The sequence below is a fragment of the Callithrix jacchus genome, chromosome 22 (genome assembly GCF_049354715.1).
Source record: "Callithrix jacchus isolate 240 chromosome 22, calJac240_pri, whole genome shotgun sequence".
Lineage (NCBI taxonomy): Eukaryota > Metazoa > Chordata > Mammalia > Primates > Cebidae > Callithrix > Callithrix jacchus.
Window position 1 is genome coordinate 42,761,429 of NC_133523.1, and position 26,152 is coordinate 42,787,580.

Sequence of the window (26,152 nt, forward strand, 5' to 3'; positions counted from 1 at the left end):
GTGCTGAGATTACAGGCCTGAGCCACTGTGCCCAGATGCATCAAAATCTTTCAAGATGCAGACCAGGCGTGGTGGCTCATGCCTGTAATCCCAGCACTTTGGGAGCCCAAGGCAGGTGGATCACTTAAGCCCAGGAGTTCAAGACCAGCCTGGGCAACAAGGTGAGACCGCACATCTCTATAAAAAATCAAACAATTAGCCAGGCGTGGAGGTGCACACCTGTGGTCCAAGCTACTCAGAAGGCTGAGGTGGGAGGATCACCTGAGCCCAGGAAGTTGAGGCTGCAGTGAGCTGTGATGAAGCCACTGCACTCTAGCCTGGGTGACAGAGTGGACCCTGTCTCAGAAAAAAAAAACTTTCAAGATGTAGTCTTGCTCTCATCCAGCATCACACCTCCTTGTCTGGTTCTGACCCTCTTGTCTCCTCATAAGGACTCTCCTTTTCTCTCTCTCTCTCTTAGACACAGGGTCTTCCTCTATCAGCCAGGCTGGAGTGCAGTGGCATGATCATGGCTCACTGCAGCCCAGAAAACGCTTCTGCTGGCCGGGCGAGGTGACTTACGCCTGTAATTCTAGCGTTTTGGGAGGCTGAGGCAGGCAGTCACAAGGTCAGGAGCTTGAGATCAGCCTGATCAACACGATGAAACCCCGTCTCTACTAAAAATACAAAAATTAGCTGGGCATGGTGGCGCATGATGCCTGTAATCCCAGCTACTCGGGAGGCTGAGGCAGGAGAATCGCTTGAACCCGGGAGGCGGGGGTTGCTTTGAGCCAAGATTGTGCCACTACACTCCAGCCTGGGCTACAGAGTGAGAATCCATCTCACCAAAAGAAAAAAAGAAGAAGAAGAAAATGAAAGAAAACTGCTAGGATTATAGGCCTGAGCCACCGCGCCCAGCCGGTTACTATAATTTTATAGTGAATTTTAAAGTCAGGTAGTGTGATGCCTTCAGGTTTCTTTTTTCTTTAAATAGAGACAAGGTCTCACTATATTGCCCAGGCTGATCGTGAACTCCTGACCTCAAATGATCCTCCTGCCTCAGCCTCCCAAACTGCTGGGATTTACAGATATAAGCAACCACGCCTGGTCTGTGATGCCTCCAGCTTTGTTCAGTCTCACACTGTCACCAGGCTGGAGTACAGTGGTGCATTCTCAGCTCACCGAAACCTCCACCTCCTGGGTTCAAGCAATTCTCCTGCCTCAGCCTCCCGAGTAGTTGGGACTATAGGTGCCCGCCACCATGCCCAGCTAATTTTTGTACTTTTAGTAGAGACAAGGTTTCACCATGTTGGCCAGGATAATCTCGATGTCTTGACCTTGTGATCCGCCCACCTCGGCCTCCCAAATTGCTGTGATTACAGGTGTGAGCTGCCGCGCTCGGCCATGGGTGTCTATTTGTATGAATTTTATCAAATGTGAAGATTCGAGTATTTATCACCACCATCAGAAAACAGAGCTATCCCATCGCCACAAAGAAACTCCCTTGGGGGTACCCCTTACTGATTAAATCCTCCAGGCCAGGTGTGGTGGCTCATGCCTGTAATCCCAGCACTTTGGAAGGCCGAGGCAGGCAGATCACCAGAAGTCAGGAGTTCAAGACCAGCCTGGGCAGCATGATGAATCCTTGTCTCTACTAAAATATATAATTTAGCTGGGCGTGGTGGTGGGTGCCTGTAATCCCAGCTACTTGGGAGGCTGAGGCAGAACTGCTTGAACCTGGGGGGCAGAGGTTGCAGTTAGCCAAGATTGCACCACTGCACTCCAGGTGGGGTTACAGAGTAAGATTCCATATCAAAATAATAATAATAATAATAAAATTCTCCCTTAAATTCTAATCACCACTGCTCATAGCTGGTCTGTTTTCTATCACTATATAAAATTTTGTTACTTTGAGAATGTTACATAAATGTATGTAAACCCACCCCCCTTTTTTTTTTTTGGAGACCGAGTCCTGTTCTGTCACTGATCACTGTAGCCTCCACCACCTCGGTTCAAGCAGTCCTCCCATCTCAGCCTCCCAAGCAGCTGAGCCCACAGATACGCACCACAACACCTGGCTAATATTTTTTTTTCCACTCAGCCCAATGCTCTGGATAGAACCACCCAAGTTGTTATTGGTATCAATAGTTCATTTCTTGCCTGGCGAGGTGGGTCACACATGTAATCCCTTGGGAGGCTGAGGCGGGTGGATCATGAGATCAGGAGTTCAAGACCAGACTGGCCAAAATAGTGAAACCCCGTCTCTACTAAAAAACACAAAAATTAGCTGGGCATGGTGGCTGGTGCCTGTAATCCCAGCTACTTGGGAGGCTGAGGTAGGAGAATTGCTTGAACCGGGACCTGGGAGGTAGAGGTTGCAGTGAGCCAAGATTGCACCACTGCATTCCAGCCTGGGATATAGAGCAAGATTCCATCTCAAAAAAAAAAAAAAGAAAGGTCATTTCTTTCTATTGCTGAGTAGTATTTTGTTTTGTTGAATCCACTGGCAGCTTAAAGGAAATTTGACCTTGAGCTTTTACAAGTAGAGCTGCAATGATTAATTGTGTATTGGTTTGTGTGCAAACATGTTATTTTGTCTCTCTAGGACAAATACCGAGGAACATCATTTTTTTTTTAAGATGGGAGTTTTGCTCTTGTTGCCCAGGTTGGAGTGCAGTGGCACGATCTTGGCTCACCGCAACCTCCACCTCCCAGGTTCAAGTGATTCTCCTGCCTCAGCCTTCCAAATGGCTGGGATTACAGGCATGCGCCACCATGTCCGGCTAAAATTTTTTTCTTGTTTTTTTGAGATGGACTTTCGCTCTTGTTGCCCAGGCTGGAGTGCAATGGCGCATTCTTGGCTCACTGCAACCTCCGCCTCCTGGGTTCAAAACGATTCTCCTGTCTCAGCCTCCCAAGTAGCTGGGATTACAGGCGTGTGCCACCATGGCCGACTAATTTTTTGTATTTAGTAGAGGCGGTTTCACCCTGTTGGCCAGGATGGTCTCGATCTCTTGACCTCGGCCTCCCAAAGTGCTGTGATTACAGGCGTGAGCCACCGTGCCTTTTTTTTTTTTTTTTTTTTTTTTGAGGCGGAGTTTCGCTCTTGTTACCCAAGCTGGAGTGCAATGGTGCGATCTCGGCTCACCACAACCTCCGCCTCTTGGGTTCAGGCAATTCTCCTGCCTCAGCCTCCTGAGTAGCTGGGATTACAGGCACACGCCACCGTGCCCAGCTAATTTTTTGTATTTTCAGTAGAGACGGGGTTTCACCATGTTGACCAGGATGGTCTTGATCTCTTGACCTCGTGATCCACCCGCCTCAGCCTCCCAAAGTGCTGGGATTACAAGCATGAGCCACCACGCCCGGCTGCCTTTTTTTTTTTTTTTGGATACATAGTCTCACTCTGTCACCAGGCTGGAGTGCAGTGTCCTGATCTCGACTCACTGCAACCTCCGCCTCCCGGGTTCAAGTGATTCTCCTGCCTCAGCCTCCAGAGTAGCTGGCACTACAGGTGCCCGCCACTATTCCCAGCTAATTTTTGTATTTTTAGTAGAGACGTGGTTTCACTACTTGTCCAGGCTAGTCTCGAACTCCTGACCTTGTCATCCGCCCACCTTGGCCTCCCAAAGTGCTGGGATTACAGGTGTGAGACACTGCGCCTGACCTCAGGGCTCTTAACAAGCAAGACAGCCTGGTTTTTAAAATTATAGCTTCTGGAGCCAGCCAATTTAGAGGTCTTCACCTCCTGGCTGTGAGGCCTCCAAAAAATGACCAGATATCTTGAAGTCTGTTTTCCCCTTTGTGAACTGGGGACAAAAGAACTTACTTCCCAGGTCTGCGGGAAGAAATCAGGAATGAGGAAGGTCAAGCGCGGAGCTGAGGACCTGGCCGACAGGTGCTCTGTGAATATTAGTCATAATGATTAACTTTGCTGTTACAATCCTCTCTCTCCCTCTGAACAACTCCTAAGGATGGGTGGCTTTGAAAGCAAAAAAGATAAAGCTGTGCCACAAAGTCCAGAGGACAAGACATTAAATCTAACTCCTCAGGGACTGGTGTTGGCCAGAAAGCAAGCCTCCCCTCCCCCGCTGCCCTTCCCCCCGCGGGTCCTGCAAGCTTAAAGTCAGAGGTTGGAGACTCGCAGAAGCGACGTCCAAGTGCCGTTCCCTCTGTAAGGCGGAGCTAAACGGTGCATTCGCCCAATGGGGAAGCTAGAACTAAATAACCTCACTGTTGACTGGAGCCAACGAGAAGTGGCGTAGGCGTAATGGGGGCGGAGACTTGGGGACCCGCCCCCCTGGTGGGCGGGGCTTTAAATGTTTAGTTCGCGCGCTGGAGCGCTCGAAGGTTTCGGGGTCTCCGCATCGCGACGATGGCTGTATGCTGGGGCATCGTGTCTGTTGGTCTCATCTCCAGCGACTTCACGGCCGTGCTGCAGACGCTGCCTCGCTCCGAGCACCAGGTCCGACTGCCCTCCGGATTCTGGGGAAGAGGAGGCGGGGAGCAGGACTCTAGGGTCTAACGGAGAAGGGATTTTAGGGTTCAGGACTCGTGAATGGGTTGTCATGGCATGAAACGTTTGTTTCCTTGCTACCTCCTTCTCCACCTCTGTTTTGCAAATCTGAGAGTCGTGAGGTTTGGAAAGGTCTTGATGTGAGGTACTGTGAAGAGAATTTAAATATTGGGGGATTTCATAACGGCTTTCCCGCAGATCTCTCTTTCCCAGGGTCCAAATATCCATCCCCCGTCGTCTCTGCCCCCAGGACCACGTCTCCCCTTCCCCTGGCCTGAGCCTCCTCTTTCGCCTCCCTTCCATCCAGTTTCCACACCTGCCGCAGCCCCTCCAATATTACTCTTGCGCCCCTCCAGGTGGTGGCGGTAGCGGCCCGCGACTTGAGCCGTGCGAAGGAGTTTGCGAAGAAACACAACATCCCCAAGGCCTACGGCTCCTATGAGGAGCTGGCCAAGGACCCGAACGTGGGTGAGTGGCGAGGGCAATCGCGGTGCTGGCTGCCGCCCCTAGAGCGCTGCCCTCTGGCGGCCCCGTGGGAGATGCAAGGCTTCTCAGGATGGGCCAATCCCTTTGGGTTCTATAAAGACCTTTTTGGCTGGAAGGCAGAACTATAAAACGGGCTTCGCCTAGCACTTTGCGAGGCCGAGGCAGGCGGATCACCTTAGGTGATCGAGACCATTCCTGGCCAATATGGTGAAACCCCGTCTCCACGAAAAATACAGAAATTAACCTGGCTTAAACTTGGGAGGCGGAGGTTGCAGTGAGCTCAGACTTGGTCTGGGAGATTGGCTGTCTAGTAGGTGTTAAACTGCACTTAGGGTTTGAGACCAGCCTCGGTAAAACAGCGAGACTCTTATCTCTACAAAAAATAAAAATAAATTATCCAGGCATAGTGGCGCGCGCCTGTAATCCCAGCTACTCAGGAGGCTGAAGCAGGAGAATCACTTGAACCCAGGAGGCAGAGGTTGCAGTGAGCCAAGATTGAGCCACTGCACTCCAGTCTGGTTAGAGAGTGAAACTCGGTCTTAAAAAAATAAATAAACTAAAATAAAAATAAAAAGAGAGGGCCAGGCGCGGTGGCTCATGCCTGTAATCCCAGCACTATGGGATGCCGAGGCGGTCGGATCACCTAAGTTTGGGAGTTTGAGACCAGCCTGACCAATATGGTGAAACCCTGTCTCTAAAAAATAAAAATAAATATAGAGAGAGACAGAATAGCTACAGATGACAGCTCCTTCCTAAGGACAGCTCCCTAAGAGAAACCGGGACCCGGGCCCTGGGTGCTGGGGCAGGGCCTCGAAGCTGTGGGCGGAGCTCGGCGGTCTGGGTGGGTGGGGCTACTAACCTCTTGACCTGCTCCCACACTAGAGGTGGCCTACATTGGCACCCAGCACCCCCAACACAAGGCGGTAGTGATGCTGTGCCTGGCGGCTGGCAAGGCAGTTCTGTGCGAGAAGCCTATGGGCGTGAACGCGGCGGAAGTTCGCGAGATGGTCGCGGAGGCCCGATCCCGAGGCCTCTTTCTTATGGAGGTGAGGGCAGAGGCGACCTTCCCACATCCAGCATAGCAGGGCTTGCCGTTACTAACTACGGTTGCCAGTGGGTGGGCAGGGTCAGTGCATTTGCCAGGATGTATCTGAATCTCCTGGCAGCGCCTGTTACCGTGAGAGCGATTGCTTTTGGCCCTCCGCAAACACCGCAATGCTTACTTACATTGCTTGAATCTTGTCAGCCTTTAAGAAAAGGATGCCAAGAGTGGAAGTGGCGTAGAATGGCAATGGGCTTAGTTTGGGTGTGTTTCCAGGGATAGAGATTGGAAGGAACGAGGAACCTCCTACAAACCCGCAGTGAAGTGCAGTGGGTGATCTCTGCTCACTGCAACGTCCGCCTCCCCGGTTCAAGCGATTCTCCTGCTTCAGCCTACCACGTAGGTGGGGTTACAGGCGGTTGCCACCACACCTGGCTAATTTTTTTTTTTTGAGACGGATTTTCGCTCTTGTTACCCAGGCTGGAGTGCAATGGTGCAATCTCGGCTCACCGCAACCTCCGCCTGCTGGGATCAGGCAATTCGCCTCCTGAGTAGCTGGGATTACAGGCACGCACCACCATGCCCAGCTAATTTTTTGTATTTTTAGTAGAGACAGGGTCTCACCATGTTGACCAGGCTGGTCTCGAACTCCTGGCCTCAAGTGATGCTCCTGCCTCGGCCTCCCAAAGTGCTGGGATTACAGGCGTGAGCCACCGGCTGCCGCTATCGCAAGGTCTTTAATGTAATCCCATCAGCCCTGTGAGGTCACGCATTCACAGATTCCAGGGATCAGGACATGGATATCTTTTGGGACACCAGGATCCTGCTGCCACAACACCCAGACTGTCCTGTCCCTCCTCTGCCCAGAGCCAGCCTCCGGCTCCCTGGTGCCCTCAGGCCCCGTTCACGCTCCTCTTGGCTACTCGGAGCCTGCTTGGAGCCTGGGTTGACCTCGGCCACATCTGCCGGCCCCGCCCTTCTCCTGTGCACCCTGACCCTCTTGTGTCAGCATTTTTGCAAATTGCTGGAGTGCGGCTGGGCGCAGTGGCTCATGCCTGTAATCCCAGCCCTTTGGGAGGCTGAGGCAGGTGGACCACCTGAGGTCGAGAGCTCAAGACTAGCCTGGCCAACATGGAGAAACCTCGTCTCTACTAAAAATACAAAAATTAGCTGGGCATGGTGGCGCATGCCTGTAATCCCAGCTACTGGGAATGGTGAGGCAGGAGAATCGCTTGAACCCGGGAGGTGGAGGTTCCCATGAGCTGAGATTGTGCCGTTGTATTCCAGCCTGGTGAAACTCCGTGGAAAGAAAGAGAGGAAGGGAGGGAGGGAGGAAGGGGGGGGAGAGAAAGAGAGAGAGAGAGAGAGAGAGAAAGAAATGAAGGAAAGGCAAGGAAGGAAGGAAGGCAGGAAGGAAGGAAATGAATTGCTAGAGTGCAGCCTCAGGACCTTTGCTCTTTTGTTTGCTCTACCCGCCCCCCCCCCAACCCATGACATTGTTTCTCTGGGCTCTTTGCCTGGTCCATGGAGCTTCTAAGCTTCTGTCTCCGCTGGAGTGTCACCTCCTCAGGGAGGCCCCTCCCCTCCTCCCCACACCCCCCTCTCCCACCCCGTGCTGAGTCCGGGAGCCTCCGTTTATTTGTGTCCTTGGTATTCCTTTGGTCCCCTTGGCCGCCTGTTCTCTGTCTCTCTAGACTGGCTGCTCCAAGAGGCAGAAGTCTTTTGGTTTTTGTTGTTGTTGGTTTTGAGACAGAGTCTCACTCTGTCACCAGGCTGGAGTTCAGTGGCGCGATCTCAGCTCACTGCAACCTCCGCTGCCCAGCTTCAAGGGATTCTCCTGCCTCATCCTCCTGAGTAGCTGGGATTACAGGTGCCCGCCACCATGTTTACCTAAGTTTTGTATTTTTAGTAGAGACAAGGTTTTGCCATGTTGTCCAGGCTGGTTTCGAACTCCTGACATCAGGTGATCTGCCCATCTGGCTTCCCAAAGTGCTGGGATTACAGGTGTGAGGCACTGGCCCCAGTTCCAGGAATTTTTAAATTGCGTTGTTTTGAATTTTCTACATAGATCATGTCGACTATGGACAGAGTTTTGTTTCTACCTTCCTCGTCTGTATGCCTTTAAGGAGTTTTACTAGGAAATGCACACGTCACTCTCAACCCCCCTGGCCTGCGTGCTCTGTGTCAGTATCTAATCTCTTCTTGTGAGGACGCCAGTCATACTGGATAAGGGCCCACCCAGACTTCATTTGAACATAATTATCTCTCAAAAAACCCTATGGTCACAGCAGTCACTTTCAGAGGTACTAGGGGACACATGAATTGTGGTTGAGGGGGCAGAAGCGGGAGGGAGACAGACACAATTCAGCCCATCACGTAGGGAGACGGGCCATGGTCCAGATGAGAAAGAACAAGTCAGTCGGGCGTGTTGGCTCGTGCCTGGAATCTCAGCAGTCTGGGAGATTCCAGGCTGAGGTGGGAGGACTGCTTGAGCCCAGGAGTTCGAGGGCAGCCTGGGCAAAATAGTGAGACCCTATCTCTATTTAAAAAAAAAAAAAAAGTAAGACTATACTTTCAGGGATCATTTCTACAGTTTGTTACTAGAGAAGTTTCTCTGAATGTGTAGAGCACCAAGATTCTAGGAGGTTTGTCAAAAAAAAAGTAATCCCAGCCGAGGTGGGCGGATCACCTGAGTTAGGGAGTTTGAGACCAGCCTGACCAACATGGAGAAACCCCGTCTCTACTGAAAATACAAAATAACCCGGGTGTGATGGCGGGCATCTGTAGTCCCAGCTACTCGGGAGGCCAAGGCAGGAGAATCGCTTGAATCCGGGAGGTGGAGGTTGCGGTGAGCCGAGATCGCACCACTGTACTCCAGCCTGGACAACAAGAGTGAAACTCCCGTCTTTGAAAAAAAAAAAAGGAAAAAGAACAAAAGTCAAGAGAGTCAGGAGCAAGAGGGATACAACTTGGGGACGGATGGGCTGTGTTTGGAGACTGCGTTGCAGTGGGTATCCACCCATGATGGGGACCCCAGAAGGGATTAGAACTGGGTGGTTAAGGCCTTTCCTTGTGGTCTGCAGGCCATCTGGACCCGCTTCTTTCCTGCCTACGAGGCTCTGAGGTCTGTTCTGGCCCAGGGAACTCTAGGAGACCTCCGGGTGGCACGGGCAGAATTTGGGAAGGACCTCACCTATCTGCCCCGGGCTCTAGACTGGGCCCAGGCTGGGGGGGGCCTACTGGACATCGGCATCTACTGCATCCAGTTCATCTCTATGGTCTTCGGAGGGCAGAAGCCAGAGAAGATTTCGGCCATGGGAAGGCATCATGAAACAGGTACCATCTATCCTGGAATATTTCATGGGGATGGGAATGATTCTCTCTCTCTCTCTGGGAGCACTGAGCTGGGGACAAGGCTCCAGGCCAATGAGAATTAGATCAGACACCTGGAGGAACAACGCTTCATGAAGCCAGAGAGGATCAGAGGCATGAGTGCAGGTGGGTCGGGTGCGGTGGCTCACACCTGTAATCCTAGCACTTTGGGAGGCCAAGGCAGCCAGACCACTTGAGGTCAGGAGTTCAAGACCAACCCGGCCAACCCAGTGAGACCCCATCTCTACTAAAAATACAAAAATTACCCAGGCTTGGTGTCAGGGGCCTGTAATCCTAGCTACCTGGGAGGCTGAGGCACGAAAATTGCTTGAACCTGGGAGGCAGAGGTTGCAGTGAGCTGAGATCACACCACTGCACTCCAGCCTGGGTGACAGATCGAGACTCTGTTTCAAAAAAAAAAAAAAAAAGGAGTGCAGGCGGGCACTATCCTGGGACTTTGCCGTGTGATCTTAGCCAGCGACTTAACATCTCTTTTTTTTTTTTTCGAGACAGAGTCTCACTCTGTCACCAGGCGCCAGGCTGGAGTGCAGTGGCGTGACCTCAGCTCACTGCACCCTCCGCCTCCTGGGTTCAAGCAATTCTCCTGCCTCAGCCTCCAGAGTAGCTGGGACTACAGGCACGCGCCACCATGCCCAGTTATTTTTTTTTGTATTTTTAGTAGAGACGGGGTTTCACCTTGTTGGCCAGGATGGTCTCGATCTCTTGACCTCATGATCTGCCCACCTCGGCTTCCCAAAGTGCTGGAAATACAGGTGTGAGCCACCGCGCCTGGTCAACATCTCTTAATCTTAATTACTTTGCTGGTAAAGTGTCACTAATAGGGCTGTCATGGGAGTTAATGAAGTAACTGCTGAGACAAATGGCAGTTAATAAATACAAAACTATGATTTTTTTGAAGTTGTCTCAGTGATCCTTTGCCGCATGAAAGTGGGGTACACTTGGGGCCAGGCATGTTGGCTCATACCTGTAATCCAAGCAATTTGGAGGCCAAGGTGGGTGGATCACCTGAAGTTGGGAGTTCAAGACCAGCCTGAACAACATGGTGAAACCCCATCTGTATAAAAAATATATATATATATAAAAAGAAAAGAAAAAAAAAACTACCCCACTTGGTTGGGCACAGTGGCTCATGCCTGTAATCCCAGCACTTTGGGAGGCCAAGGTGGGTGGATCCCCTGAGGTCAGGAGTTGTAGACCAGCCTGGCCAACATGATGAAACCCTGTCTCTACTAAAAATACAAAAATTAGCTAGGCATCGCAGCAGGCGCCTGTAATCCCAGCTACTCGAGAGGCTGAGGCAGGAGAATTAATTGCATGAACCCAGGAGGCAGAAGTTGGTGTGAGCCAAGATGGTGCCACTGTACTCTAGCCTGGGTGACAGAGTGAGATTCCCTCTCAAAAAAATAAATAAAAATAAAGCTACCCCACTTTGCGGAAGAGGCCCTCGCCTTGGCTTCCCCTCAGCTGGAAAGTGTCCAGCAGTACATGAGCCAGCCAGGTGTGCTGCCCTTCCTCTTTGACCTTTAACCCAAGAAGTAAAAGCCAGTCCATACTTTATTAAAGTTGTCCTCAGCTGCAGAAACAAAAAAAGCCACCCCAAATTTAGTGACTTCAGGCTGGACACGGTGGCTCACGCCTGTAATCCCAGCACTTCAGGAGGCTGAGGTGGGTGGATCACTTGAGGCCAAGAGATCAAGACTAATCTCGGCAACATGGTAAAACCCTGTCTCTACTAAGAGTGCAAAAAAAATTAGCTGGGCGTGGTGGCGTGCACCTGTAGTCCACCTGCTCTGGAGGGTGAGGGAGGAGGATCAGTTGAGCCTGGGAGGCAGAGGTGGTAGTGAACTGAGTTGGTGCCACTGTACTCCAGCCTGGGCAAGAAAGCCAGACACTGTCTCAAAAAAAAAGAAATCCAACAACTTAGTGACTTCAAATAGCATTAGCTTGTGATTCTGTGCATTGGCTGGGCTCAGCTTGATGGTTCTTGGTGGTTCAGCTGTGACTGGACCATCTGGTACAGCTTCATTTATGTCTTGCAGGTGGTAGGCTGCTGTCTGGGAAGCCTCGGTTCTCCTCCACCTGGCCTCTCCAGCTGACTAGATACAATTCATACCATGGTGTCAGAATTTCTGATGTGCAAGCACTAAATATACCATATTTGCTGTTGGCCCATTTTCCAAGCAAGTTATGTGGCCAGCTCAGTTTTCAGAGATGGGCAAATAGACTGTACTTTTTTTTTCTTTTGAGATGGAGTCTTGCTCTGTGGCCAGGCTGGAGTGTAGTGGTGCGATCTCAGCTTACTACAACCTCTGACTCCCTGGTCCAAGCGATTCTCCTGCCTCAGCCTCCCCAGTAGCTGGAATTACAGGCATGCACCACCACGCCCAGCTAATTTTTGTATTTTTGGTAAAGACGGGGTTTCACCATGTTGGCCAAGATGGTCTCGATCTCTTAACCTTGTGATCCACCCGCCTCGGCCTTCCAAAGTGCTGGGATTACAGGCGTGAGCCACCGCGCCCAACCTGTTTTTTTTTTTTTAATAGTGTCTCACTTTTCCACACAGGGTAGAATGCAGTGGTGCGATCGTGGCACACTGCAGCATCAACTTCCTAAATTCAAGTGATTCGCCTGCGTAAGCCCCCAGGTAGCTGGGCATACAGATGCAGCCACTACGCCTGGCTATGTTTGTGTTTTTTTGGTAGAGATGGGGTTTCCCCATGTTGCCCAGGCTGGTCTCAACCTCCTGAGCTCAAGCATGCATACACTTTGCCCTCCCAAAGTGCTAGGATTACAGGCATGAACCATAGCATCCAGCCTTTTCTTTTTTTTTTTTTTTGAGACACGGTCTCACTCTATCGCACGGGCTGAGTGCAGTGGGACAGTCACTGCTTACTACAGCCTTGACCTCCCAGGGTCCAGGGATCCTCCATCTCAGCCTCCTGAGTAGCTAGGACCACAGGCACAAGCCACCACACCTGACTAAATTTTTTGATTTTTTATAGAGATGGGGTCTTGCTGTGTTGCCCAGCTGGTCTTCAACTCCTGGACTCGAGCAATCCTCCTGCTTCCACCTTCCAAAGTGCTGAGATTATAGGTGTGAGTCTGTGCCCAGCCAAGACTGCATTTAAAAGGGAAAAATGGGCACTCGGAGAAGGAATCATCTTGGCATCTTTCAAATAATACCACAGAAAACAGTGAAAAGCCAGAACAAAACAAGAGCTTGAAGGAAGCACTTTGGAAAACTCGGTGGAGGCTGGGAGCGGTGGCTCACGCCTGTAATCCCAGCACTTTGGGAGGCCGAGGCAGGCGGATCACAAGGTCAGGAGTTTGCGACCAGCCTGGCCAATATGGTGAAACGCTGTCTCTATTAAAAAGACAAAAGTTAGCCAGGTGTGGTGGTGGGTACCTATAATCTCAACTACTAGGGAGGTTGAGGCAGGGAATTGCTTGAACCCTGGAGGCAGAGGTTGCAGTGAGCCAAGATCGTGCCACTGCACTCCAACCTGGGTGACAGAGGGAGACTCCATCTCCAAAAAAAAAAAAAAAGAAAGAAAGAAAACTCAGTGGAATATCTGGATGATTTCCATGCTAAGTAGTAGTTGAAACAACAGATTCTATTTATCAAGGGCTAATTTTGGGAGCTGGGCGTGCGTGGTGGCTCGCCTATAATCCCAGCACTCTGGGAGGCAGAGGTGGACAGATTACATGAGGCCAGGAGTTTGAGAGCAGCCTGGGCAAAACCCTGTCTCTACTAAAAATACAAGAATTAAGGCAAGGCACGTTGGTTCACGCCTGTAATCCCAGCACTTTGGGAGGCCGAGGTGGGTGGATCACGAGGTCAAGAGATGGAGACCATCCTGGTCAACAAGGTGAAACCCTGTCTCTACTAAAAATACAAACTTAGCTGGGCATGGTGGTGCACGCCTGTAGTCCCAGCTACTCGGGAGGCTGAGGCAGGAGAATTGCTTGAACCCAGAAGGCAGAGCTGAGATCAGCTGTTGCTGAGAGCTGAGAGCGTGCCATTGCACTCCAGTCTGGGTAACAAAAGCGAAACTCCATCTCAAAAAAAAAAAAAATACAAGAATTAGCTGGGCATGGTGGTGGGCACCTTTAGTCCCAGCTACTCAGGAGGCTGAGGGAGGAAAATAGCTTGAACCCGGGAGGCAGAGGTTGCAGTGAGCTGAGATCGTGCCACCGCGCTCCAGCCTGGGTGACAGAGCCAGACTCTGTCTCAAAAAAATAAAAATAAAGATTGCCAGGCTGTAATCCCAGCTACTCAGGAGGCTGAGGCAGGAGAATCACTTAAACCCAGGAGATGGAGGTTGAAGAGAAAGAGAGACTCCATCTCAAAAAAAAAATAAAAATAAAATAATAAAAATAAATAGTCTCTTAGGTTCTTTATGCATTTTGTATCATTTACCCTAACACTTGTAACAATACTGTGGGGTGCAGTCTCTCATGAACCCCTTTTTAGTGATGAGAGAACCTATTTGCACAAACCTACAAAACAGGTTTTGTACAGTGGAAGAAAATCTGAATCAGAAAGATGAAGTCCCCAGCACAGTGTGGTGCTCACCACACCTGTAATCTCAGTGCTTTGGGAGGCCAGCACGGGAAGACCACTTCAGCCCAGGAGCACGGGACCAGCCGGGGCAGCACAGTGAGACACACCACACACACACACAAGTTTATAGTTAATGCAGTGGCTCTTCGTGTATTGGGGATTGTGGTGATGCACCACAGTCACAGTTTTCTTTTCTTTCTTTCTTTCTTTTTTTTTTTTTTTTTGAGATGGAGTTTCGCTGTTGTTACCCAGACTGGAGTGCAATGGCACGATCTCGGCTCACCGAAACCTCCGCCTTCTGGGTTCAAGCACTTCTCCTGCCTCAGCCTCCCGAGTAGCTGGGACTACAGGCACACACCACCGTGCCCAGCTATTTTTGTATTTTTAGTAGAGATGGGGTTTCACCTTGTTGACCAGGATGGTCTCAATCTCTTGACCTTGTGATCCACCTGCCTCGGCCTCCCAAAGTGCTGGGATTATAGGCGTGAGCCACCGCGCCCGGCCTCTTTTTTTTTTTTTTTTTCTATAAAACATTTAAGATGGGGTTTCACCATGATGGCCAGGCTGGTCTTGAACTCCTGACCTCAGGTGATCCACCCACCTTAGCCTCCCAAAGTGCTAGGATTACAGGCGTGAGCTACCAAGCCCGGCCCACAATTTTCAACTGATTTTTTTAGATTCAATTTAAAAACATTTTTATTCTTATTTTTTTGAGGCAGAGTCTTGCTCTGTTGCCCAGGCAGGAGTGTAGTGGTGTGATCTCGGCTCACTGCAACCTCTGCCTCCTGGGTTCAAGCGATTCACCTGCCTCAGCCTACCACATAGGTAGGACTACCGGCATATGCCACCGTGCCTGGTTAATTTTGGTATTTTTTATCGAGACGGGGTTTCAGCATGTTGGCCAGGCTGGTCTCGAACTCCTGACCTAGGAGAATCTGTCTGCCTCGGCCTCTCAAAGTGCTGAGATTACAGGTGTGAGCCACTGAGCCCAGCCTGAATTTTAGAACATTTTTATTACTCAAAAAAGAAAACCCACTAAAGGCAGGTAGAGGTATTTCAGAAGATGAAAAAATTGTACACCTTTAGCTGTAACTCCCCAATTCTCTCCTCCCCCAGCCCATTCCTAAACAACCACTAATCTTTTTTTCTGGAAAAAAAAAAAGACTTATGTATGGATTTGCCAGTTTTGGACATTTCACAGAAATGGAATCATGTATGACCTTTTTTTTCCCTCGGTCACCCAGGCTGGAGTGCACTGGTATCATCTCGGCTCACTGCAGCCTCAAACTCCAGGGCTTAGCTGGGCGAGTGTGGCTCACGCCTGCAATCCCAGTCCTTTGGGATGCCAAGGCGGCGGACCACCTGAGGTCAGGAGTTTTCCACATGGAGAAACCCCGTCTCAACTAAAAATGCAAACTAAACCAGGCATGGTGGCGCGTGCTTGTAATTATTGAAAAACGTGCACTTTGAATAAAGAGACCTTCCAGACGGGCTTTGTGTGAGCAACGGGGCTGTTTATTCACCTGGGTGCAGGTGGGCTAAGGCCAAAAAGGGCATTAGCAAAGGGCAATGGGATAGGAGTTGGTTTTATAGGTTTGGGTAGTTTTTTGCGGGGTGGGGTGTTGCAGCGTAAGATCAGTTACAGTGGTGACGGGTAGGGGCAAGGAGTATAGGTGACCACAAGTTCAGTTACAATGGCAGGGTTGGGGGAGAGGTACTTACATTATCAAACGAACAGTTAAGATGGTAGGGTTGGGTGAGACATTTACATTATCTTCTTTTTTTTTTTTTTTTTGAGTCGGAGTTTCACTCGTTACCCAGGCTGGAGTGCAATGGCGCGATCTTGGCTCACCGCAACCTTCCCCTCCTGGGTTCGGGCAATTCTCCTGCCTCACCCTCCCGAGTAGCTGGGATTACAGGCATGTGCCACCATGCCCAGCTAATTTTTTGTATTTTTTGTAGAGACGGGGTTTCACCATGTTGACCAGGATGGTCTCGATCTCTTGACCTCATGATCCACCTGCCTCGGCCTCCCAAAGTGCTGGGATTACAGGCTTGAGCCACCGTGCGTGACCTTTTTTTTTTTTTTTAATTTATACAGATGGGGTTTCACCAGGATGGCCAGGCTGGTCTTGAACTCTTGACCTCAGGTGATCCACCCACCTCAGCCTCCCAAAGTACTAGGATTACAGGTGTGAGCCACTGTGCCTACATTAGCATAAGAACAGTGAAGATGGCAGGGTTGGGTGAGAGGTATTTACATAATTATAAGAACAGTTAAGATGGCAGCGTTGGGTGAAGGGCTTGTCCAGGGAAGCTCCACCGGGGATAAGGGACAATGGCGAAGGCAGGCAGGGGGTGGGAGACCTCAGCTGGGGCAGGCAGGACTTCAGACTTTAAGGCTCCAGGCTTGCATATGGAGACCTTACAGTAATCCCAGCTACTCAGGAGACTGAGGCAGGAGAAAATCACTTGAACCCCAGAGGCAGAGGTTGCAGTGAGCCAAGATCTCACCATTGCACTCCAGCCTGGGCAACAAGAGCGAAAGTCTTTCTCAACAAAAAGCAAAAGCAAACTCCTGGGCTCAAGAGATCCTCCCACCTTGGCCTCCCAAAGTGTGGGGCTTACAGGTGGGAGCCACTGTGCCCGGCCTGGCTCTGGCTCCTTTCACTTATAGTATTTTCTTTTTCTTTTCTTTTTTTTTTTTTTTGTAAGACACAGTCCCGACCTGTCGCCCAGACGGGAGTGCAGTATCTCGATCTTGGCTCACTGCAACCTCTGCCTCTGGGTTCAAGCAACTCTTACGCCTCAGACTCGTGAGTAGCTGGGATTGCAGGTAGTGGCTGCCATGCCTGGCTAATTTTTTTTTTTTTTTTGAGACAAGAGTCTTGCTCTGTCACCCAGGCTGGAGTTCAGTGGCACGATCTCAGCTCACTGCAACCTCCACCTCCCAGGTTCAAACGATTTTCCTGCCTCAGCCTCCTGAATAGCTGGTACTACAGGCGTGCACCACCACGACCAGCTAATTTTTTTGTATTTTTACTAGAGATGGGATTTCACCACATTGGCCAGGCTGGTCCTGAACGTCTGATCTCATGATCCGCCCACCTTGGCCTCCCAAAGTGCTGGGATTACTGACATGAGCCACGGTGCCCAGCCTGGCATGGCGTTCTCAACACTCATCCACGCTGTAGCACTTCATTCTTTTGCATTGCCATGCAAGAAGTCTCTCTGGCCGGGCATGGTGGCGCACGCCTGTAGTCCTAGCTTCTCAGGAGGCCGAGGCAGTAGAATCACGTGAATTTGGGAAGCAGAGATTGTGATGAGCTGAGATCTCGCCATTGCACTCCAGCCTAGGCAACAAGAGCGAAACTCCATCTTAAAAAAAAAAAAAGTGAAGTCTCTCTCCCAAGGTTCCACAGGCAGGATTCGAGGCCTGTGCAATCTCAGAGCCTCTGCCCCGAGAGACGCCTGCCCTGACCGGGACTTCCCTCTAGGTGTGGACGACACTGTCACTGTGCTCCTACAGTACCCAGGAGGGGTCCATGGCAGCTTCACCTGCAGCATCACGGCCCAGCTCTCCAACATGGCCTCCGTGAGTGGCACCAAGGGCATGGCACAGGTGAGACACGGCGGGCCCAGGTATTGGGGATTGTGGCCCCTAAAATAGAAGGGGGACAAATGGTCCCTGGAGCTGAGGAAGGCAGGAGCAGCCAATTTCACATCATTGCTAAGGATTTCATCTCTTTAACCAAGCCGAGAGGCGGGGTATGGGCCTCCACGCTCTCCTTACTTAGCATGAACCTATTGGTCTGTCAGATATCCTTGGGCCTGGCTGGGCGGTGGCTCAGGCCTGTCATCCCAGCACTTTGGGACGCCGAGGTAGGTGGATCACCTGAGGTCAGGCCTGTCATCCCAGCACTTTGGGACCCTGAGGTGGGCGGATCACCTGAGGTCAGGAGTTCCACACCAGTCTGACCAACATGGTGAAACTCTATGTCTACTAAAAATACAAAAATTAGCCGGGCGTGGTGGCAAGCGTCTGTAATCCCAGCTACTTGGGAGGCCGAGGTAGGAGAATCACTTGAACCTGGGAGGTGGAGGTTGCAGTGAGCTGAGATTATGCCATTGCACTCCAGCCTGAATGACAAGAGCAAAACTGTCTCTCTCTCTCTCTCTCTCTCTCTCTCTCTATCTCTCTCTTTCTCCATATATATATATATATATATATATATATATATACACACATATATCCTTGGGCCTGGCTGCCACGGTGGTCCTACCTGTAATCCCAGCACTTTGGGAGGCTGAAGCTGGTGGATCACTTGAGCCCTGGGGTTCAAGGCTGCAGTTGGGCTGTGGTTGTGCCACTGCCCTCTAGCCTGGGTAGCAGAGTGAGATCCTGTCTCAAATATATATCTTCAGGCCTGAGAAGCCAGTTATTATCAACCATGCTTGGTGGGCACTTGCGAACTCTGGAAGTGCATCTGGGGGAGGATCTCGGTGTTACCAAAGGTCAGCTTAACTGGTCTTCCCGGTGCCCTGTTGTTACCAAAGAACCCTATTCTATCGCCAGGCACTGACTCATGCCTGTAATCCCAGCATGATTGGGAGGCCGAGGAGGGCACATCACTTGAGCTCAGGAATTCAAGACCAGCCTGGCCAACATGGTGAAACTCTGTCTCTACTAAAAATTTAAAAATTAGTTGGCTCACTCCTGTAATCCCAGCACTTTGGGAAGCCGAGGCAGGTGGATCACAAGGTCAAGAGATCAAGACCATCCTGGTCAACAAAGTGAAACCCCGTCTCTACTAAAAATACAAAAATTAGCTGGGCATGGTGGTGCACGCCTGTAGTCCCAGCTACTCGGTAGGCTGAGGCAGGAGAATTGCCCGAACCCAGGAGGCGGAGGTTGTGGTGAGCCGAGATCGCGCCATTGCACTCCAGCCTGGGTAACAAGAGCAAAACTCCATGTCAAAAAAAAAAAAAAAAATTTTTTTTTAATTAGCATTTAGAGCATGGTGGTGCATACCTGTAATCCCAGCTACTCGGTAGGCTGAGGCAGGAAAATCACTTGAACCCAGGAGGAAGAGGTTGCAGTGAGCCGAGATCACGCCACTGCACTCCAGTCTGGGCGGGGCAACAGAGCAAGACTCTGTCTCCAAAAAAAATAAAAAGAAAGAAAAGAAATAAGAAGAAAACATGATTCTTCTAGACACAGGAAGATAAGCCCTCCTCTCTAGGCCTTAGCAACACCTTGTCTCTAACCTCCCAAGGTTAGGGAGAGGTTTGCTCCTGGGGAAGCAGACAGGATTTTCGTGTGACAGCAGCATTGCTAAGGAACAAATCCCTAGCAACCAGAAATGAGGGAGGGTCCAAAGCTCCCCAGGGATGGACGGGGCAAGTCCTTAGCCACCAGGTTCAAGAGGGAGGCTCCTGGGTACCACCTGGCATGTTCTGGGGGTCAGCCCCAGCAGCAGCGCCACTTCTCTCCCTCCAGGTCCTTGACCCCTGCTGGTGCCCAACCAAGCTGGTGGTGAAGGGGGAGCATAAGGAATTCCCGCTGCCTCCAGTCCCAAAGGACTGCAATTTTGACAACGGGGCAGGCATGAGTTATGAGGCCAAGCACGTCCGGGAGTGCCTGCGCAAGGGTAAGGATGCGGAGGACCAGGGCGGGTGCCAGGCCTTACTGGGGGACATTGGGCTCCTCCCCACCTGCTCTGTCACCCTGCTGTTTAGAACTACAACCCCAAGAGGTTGCAGGAGCCCAGACCAGTGCCGCTGCACTCCAGCCTGGGTGGCAAAGCAGGACTGTCTCTAAGAAAAAAGAACTACATATCCCAAGAAACCCTGCAGCATGTCTGCCTGAACCACATGCAATTCTGGGAATTGTAGTTTTTCGGGTCTCGGATGCATGCGTGGGAGGGGTCCCTAACTGCATTTTCCCCACAGGTCTGAAGGAAAGTCCTATGATTCCCCTGGCGGAAAGTGAGCTCCTGGCTGACATCATTGAGGAGGTGAGGAAGGCCATTGGAGTCACCTTCCCCCAAGACAAGCGCTGATGTATGCCCGAGTAAATAAAGATGTCGCTTCTGTAGAGATCTTAGATCTTTGTAATAGTGGTTTGGCAGAAGCTGGAGAACTCAGTATCAAAGGGTGACTAGAAAATAATTTGGGCAGGGCTGGGCGCGGTGGCTCACGCCTGTAATCCCAGCACGTTCGGAGGCTGAGGCGGGCGGGTCACCTGAGGTTAGGAGTTTAAGACCAGCCTGACCAACATGGAGAAATCCAGTCTCTACTAAAAATACAATATTAGCTGGGCATGGTGGTACATGCCTGTAATCCCAGCTACACAGGAGGCTGAGGTGGAAGAATTGCTTGAACCCAGGAGATCGTGGCATTGCACTCCAGCCTGGGCAACCAGAGTGAAACTTTGTCTCAAAAAAAAAAAAAAAACTATGTGGGATGAGGAGGAATGCACAGGCTCAGGGCCACACTCCCAGAAGCTCCTGGCACAGACGCCTATGGGCAGATGCACCATTTGCCTGCCATGGCCTCTATGGGGTTTGACCCTCATTGCCTTAGAGTGACTTCTGCAAAACAACCTGTTTCTTGCTTCAGAAATCAGTCTCTTTTTTGCCTTTTTTTTTTAAGGCAGGGTCTCACGTCGTCACCAGGCTTGAGTGCAATAGCATGATGTAGGCTCACTGCAGCCTCCACCTCCTGGGTTCAAGCTTTCTCCTGCCTCAGCCTCTGAAGTAGCAGGAACTACAGGTGCATGCCACTATGCCCAGCTAATTTTTGTATTTTTAGTAGAGATGGGGTTTCACCATGTTGGCCAGGATGGTCTCAATCTCTTGACCTCGTGATCCTCCCACCTTGGCCTCCCAAAGTGCTGGGATTACAGGCGTGAGCCACCACGCCCAGCCCGAATTCAGTCTCTTTCTGGACTCCCGAAAGCCTCCCAGCTTTTGTTCTTGTTGCTCTTCCTGTCTGTAATTGCCTCTCCTTGAATTAAATATAGTAGTCAGACTGTTCCTTTGGAAAGTGTCAGAAACACAATTCAAAATGGCTGCATGGGACCAGGCATGGGGGCTCACACCTGTAATGCCAGCACTTTGGGAGGCTGAGGCAAGAGTACCACTTGAGGCCAGAAGTTCAAGACCAGACTTGGCAACATAGTAAGACCCCATCTCTACCAAAAAATCAAAAAGCCTGCACAGGAATGGAATGCTTGCTGCTTAAAGCCTTCAGGTCAGGGCGGGCATCAGGCCAGGACTCTGTTTTTCTCCATATCTTCGACTTTCCTTGGCATGGGTTTTAATGGCAGCAGTGGGCCATCTGGTACGGCCACTGCCATCATGCCAGCTACTGCAAGGAGGGTACAGAAAAGAGATGGACAGCCCCTCACCCCTGCAGTCTCCTGCCCGAGGGCCACCCCAATGGGGTTGGGCGGGGTTGTGCGCCAGGTGAGGGGGAGCTCCAGGCCATCCCTGAGTGCCAGGGCCACAGGAGGAGCTCACAGCAATGCTGCCTCTGCCCCAGATGCCAGCCCAGACCCAGCAAGGACCCAGTACCCCCACCCCAGGCTTCACAGGGGTATGGCCAGGTGCCATCCTGTGTAGGGCCGGCAGGAACTGGGGACAAGCAGAAACCCTGCCCTTCCCAGGTTGGTGGGGTGAGAGCTCCCCAGAAGCAACTGCAGCCACACAAGCTGTGGCTGCAACGTGGACACCCCGTGCTGCTGGGAGCCAGGAGTGGACAGGAGCACCACCCAGATGTGTCTGCAGATCCGGGCCTCCCACGCTACAAGCAGGCAGGAGCCTGTCCCCCAGGGCACAGCTGCAGCCACCCAAACCGGGGCCAGAGAACTTGGCTCCTCACCACCCGTGTTTCGCCAGAGTGTGACTGCTTCAGTGCCCTCACAGCATGGCAGCTGGCTTTCCCTAAAGGAAATGATATAAAGGAGAGCCAGGTGGAAGCTGTAGTGACTTCTGTGACCTGACCTGCGACATCACGCTCTGTCGTTCCCACAGCATCCTCTTGGTCACACTGCTTAGCCCTATTCAGTGTGGGTGGACACCACGCAGGGCCATGAACACCTGGGGGTGAGACTCCTCAGGTGCCATCTTGCATGTGGGCTTCATAGTTTTGATACGGCATCTTTATTATCATAAAGAGTTGGTTCTTTTTTTTTTTTGAGATGGAGTTTCACTCTTGTTACCCAGGCTGGAGTGCAATGGTGCAATCTTAGCTCACCGCAACCTCCGCCTCCTGGGTTCAGGCAATTCTCCTGCCTCAGCCTCCTGAGTAGCTGGGATTACAGGCATGCGCCACCATGCCCATCTAATTTTTTGTATTTCTAGTAGAGACAGGGTTTCGCCATGTTGACCAGGATGGTCTCGATCTCTTGACCTCGTGATCCACCCGCCTCGGCCTCCCAAAGTGCTGGGATTACAGGTATGAGCCACTGCGCCCAGTTTTTTTTTTTGTTCTTTTTTTGTTTTTTTAAAGACAGGGTTTCACCATGTTGGTCAGGCTGGTCTTGAACTCCCGACCTCAGGTGATCCACCCGCCTTGGCCTCCAAAGTCCTTGGATTACAGGCGTGAGCCACCACTCCCGGCCCCTATCATAAAGAGTTTTAGCCAGGGGTGTAGGGGGTAAAAAAAATAAAAGAGTTTTAACCAGGCACAGTGATGCATTCTTGTAGTCCCAGCACTGTGTGGAGTTGAGGTGGGTGGATCACTTGAGCCCAGGAGTTTGAGACCAGCCTTGGCAACAGGGCGAAACCGTCTCTATACAAAAAATACAAAATTAGCCATGCATGGTGGCACACACACATAGTCCCAGCCACTCCAGAGGCTGAGGTGAAGGGATCCCTTGAGCCCAGGAGGTTGAGGCTGCAGTGAGCCACAACTGTGCCACTGCACTCCAGCCTGGGTGACAGAGGCGGACCCTGTCTCAAAATAAATAAATAAAAATAGCCTGGGTGCAGTGGCTCACACCTGGAATGCCAGCACTTTGGGAGTCCGAGGTGGGCAGATCATGAGGTCAGGAGTTCGAGACCAGCCTGACCAACACGGTGAAACCCCGCCACTAATAAATAAATAAATAGAAATAAAAAAGTTTTGACTTCACAATTAGCTAAAAAGTGTATTCCCTCACTCAGTGGCTATACTGTTCAGAGACAGGTAGCTGCATTAAAAGCCCTTTCTTTTTTTGAGACGGAGTTTTGCTGTTTGTTGTTACCCAGACTGGACTGCAATGGCACAATCTTGGCTCACTGCAACCTCTGCCTCCTGGGTTCAAGCAATTCTGCCTCAGCCTCCTGAGTAGCTGGGATTACAGGCACGCGCCACCATGCCCAGCTAATTTTTGTATTTTTTTCTTTAATAGAGACGGGGTTTCACCATGTTGACCAGGATGGTCTTGATCTCTTGACCTCGTGATCCACCCGCCTCGGCCTCCCAAAGTGCTGGGGTTATAGGCGTAAGCCACCGCGCCCGGCCAAAAGCCCTTTCTTTCTCTGTAACTGGGGTAGGGAGAGGGCTATCTCATTGGAATGGAATAACACACACAGATAAAGCCAGCCGCAAAGTTAACAGGAAGCATTATTTCTCTCAAGGATATGCTTTTTTTTTTTTTTGAGATGGAGTCCAGCTGGACAGTCAGCTGTCGCCCAATGGCACGATGTCTGTTCACTGCAGTCTGTCTCCCAGGTTCAAGCCTCAGCTTCCCAAGTCGCTGGGGTTACAGGAGCACACCACCATGCCTGGCTAATTTTTGTATTTTTAGTAGAGACGAGGTTTGTCCATGGTTAGGCAGGTCTCGAACCCCTGACCTCAGGTGATCCGCCTGCCTTGGCCTCCTAAAGTCCTGGGATTACAGGCATGAGCCCCTGTGCCAACTACAAGCATTCCTACTCACTGAGAAACTTTGTTCTCTAAACTCATAAATTGTTGGAAATTCTATCAGTAAAAATGAAACAGCCCATTCTTGCTTGCAGGATCTAAGCCACTTGATACAGAGTAGCAGCCTTGATTTCCAGCGCAGGTGCAGAGCTTCAGATAAAGGGTTTCTGGATGCAACATTGCACACGTTTCCAAGAATTCAGGACACTGGTTTCACTTCACAGCCCTGACCCCATGTTGACCTTGCTTTGCTCTAAGCTATCATTGGATTGTCACCTAAATGCTACCCTCCCCTTTTATCCAACCTTTTTCTTTTTGGGACAGGATCTTACTGTGTCCCCAGGCTGATTGCAGTGGCACGATTGATCACAGCCCACGGTGACTGGGACTTCCCAAGCTCAACTGATCCTCCCACCGCAGCCTCCCAAGTAGCTGGGACTACAGGCACACACCACCACATCCAGCTAATTTTCTTTTTCTTTTGAGACAGAGGCTCACTCTGTTGCCCAGGCTGACCAACATGGTGAAACCCCATCTCTACTAAAAATACAAAATTAGCTGGGCATGGTGACGCATGACTGTAATCCCAGCTGTCTGGGAGGCTCAGGCAGGAGAATTGCTTGAACCTGGGAGGCAGAGGTTGCAGTGAGCCAAGATCGTGCCATTGCACTCTATCCTGGGCAACAAAAGCAAAACTGTCTCAAAATAATAATAATAATATGTGTATACTCATGCAAAAACCATTCAGATCAAAATATGGCATATTTGGGGCACCCAGGGAGTCTCTCTTGTGGCCCCTCCCCTCCATACCCTGCTGATCTCGCAGCACAGGTAAGTTTCTACCACTTTTTGAACTTCATATTCCTTTTATTTTTACACAAATACTCAAGAGTCATGACTGGGTGAGGTGGCTCAAGCCAGTAATCTCAGCACTTTGGAAGGCCACGGTGCGAAGATGGCTTGAAGTTCAGAGACCAGCCTGAGCAACACAGACAGACAGACCCCCATGTCCACACACAAAATTTTTTTTTTCCTTTTTTCGAGACAGAGTCTCTGTCACCCAAGCTGGAGTGCAGTGGCATGATCTTGGCTCGCTGCAACCTCTGCTGCCCGGGTTCAAACCATTCTCCTGCCTCAGCCTCCAAAGGAGCTGGGATTACAGACACGTGCCACCGTGCCCAGCTAATTTTTGTATTTGTAGTACAGACTATCTTTCACCATCTCGGTCTTGAACTCCTGACCTCGTGATCCACCCGCCTCGGCCTCTCAAAGTGCTGGGATTACATGTGTGAGCCACCGTGCTCGGCTCCACAAAACATTTTAAAAAAATTAACAGGCCGGGCGCAGTGGCTCACGCCTATAATCCCAGCACTCTGGGAGGCCGAGGCGGGTGGATCACGAGGTCAAGAGATTGAGACCATCCTGGTCAACGAGATGAAACCCTGTCTCTACTAAAAATACAAAACATTAGCTGGGCATGGTGGTGCGCACCTGTAGTCCCGGCTACTCGGGAGGCTGAGGCAGGAGAATTGCTTGAACCCAGGAGGTGGAGGTTGCAGTGAGCCGAGATCGTGCCATTGCACTCCAGTGTGGGTAACAACAGCGAAACTCCGTCTCAAAAAAAAAAAAAAAAAAAAAAAATTAACAGCTACACAGGAGCTGAGGGGGGAGGCGTGTGAGCCATGATTGGGCCACTGCACTCCAGCCTGGGCAACACAGTAAGATCCTGTCTCAAAACACATAACAAAACAAAAACAGAAAAGCAGGCCTGGCGCGGTAGCTCATGCCTGTCATCCCAGCCCTTTGGAAGGCTGAGGCCAGGGTCTCTCTTGAGCTCACAAGTTAGAAGCCTGGTCCTGGGCTATATAGAGAGATCTAGGTCTCTACAAAAAAAAACCGCTCAGCCTTTAGTCATCTACAACGTCCTGCCTGGAAGCTATCGGGGGCCTCTTGAGCCTTTGCTTCTGCGCTGGGGAGAGCGCAACCCTGCCCGAAACGTCTAAAACTGATGCCTGGATACAGGAAGGCCTCGGAGCGGGGACTGGACGGGCGGCTGTCGGAAGGGCGCCACGGCTGGCACTCCTGGGGAGATGCTCCTTGGACAGTCACGTGACCGGACCCAGCCTCCCGAGGGAGGGAGGGAGGCAGGTGCGGTCACGTGACCCCGGGCGGTGCTGCGGGGCAGTCACCGCGGCGGCCATTTTGCGGGGCGGCCACGTGAGGGACGCACGTTCAGCGGGGCGCTCACGTGACCCGGGGC

The 26,152-nt window shown here is 51.1% G+C and overlaps 1 protein-coding gene and 1 pseudogene across 1 annotated transcript; both read left to right on the forward strand.

Annotated features, from left to right (window-relative positions):
* The first annotated feature begins 4,328 nt into the window (after window positions 1-4,328).
* On the forward strand, window positions 4,329-20,086 carry DHDH (dihydrodiol dehydrogenase). The gene is made up of 7 exons (XM_002762334.7): window positions 4,329-4,444; window positions 4,852-4,963; window positions 5,864-6,027; window positions 9,107-9,359; window positions 17,478-17,602; window positions 19,481-19,631; window positions 19,933-20,086. The coding sequence occupies exons 1-7, from the start codon at window positions 4,355-4,357 to the stop codon at window positions 20,040-20,042; spliced, it is 1,005 nt and encodes a 334-aa protein (XP_002762380.1). The 5' UTR covers window positions 4,329-4,354; the 3' UTR covers window positions 20,043-20,086.
* On the forward strand, window positions 8,586-8,667 carry LOC118150397 (small nucleolar RNA U3; annotated as a pseudogene).
* Window positions 20,087-26,152: the final 6,066 nt, after the last annotated feature.

What these genes read in the sequence shown, in the direction of transcription:
- DHDH (XM_002762334.7), top strand. Translation starts at nt 4,355, where the DNA reads ATGGCTGTATGCTGGGGCATCGTGTCTGTTGGTCTCATCTCCAGCGAC. An exon ending in GGCCAAGGACCCGAACGTGG is followed by an intron (nt 4,964 to 5,863) that starts GTGAGTGGCGAG and finishes CTCCCACACTAG; the next exon opens with AGGTGGCCTACATTGGCACC. An exon ending in GGGAAGGCATCATGAAACAG is followed by an intron (nt 9,360 to 17,477) that starts GTACCATCTATC and finishes ACTTCCCTCTAG; the next exon opens with GTGTGGACGACACTGTCACT.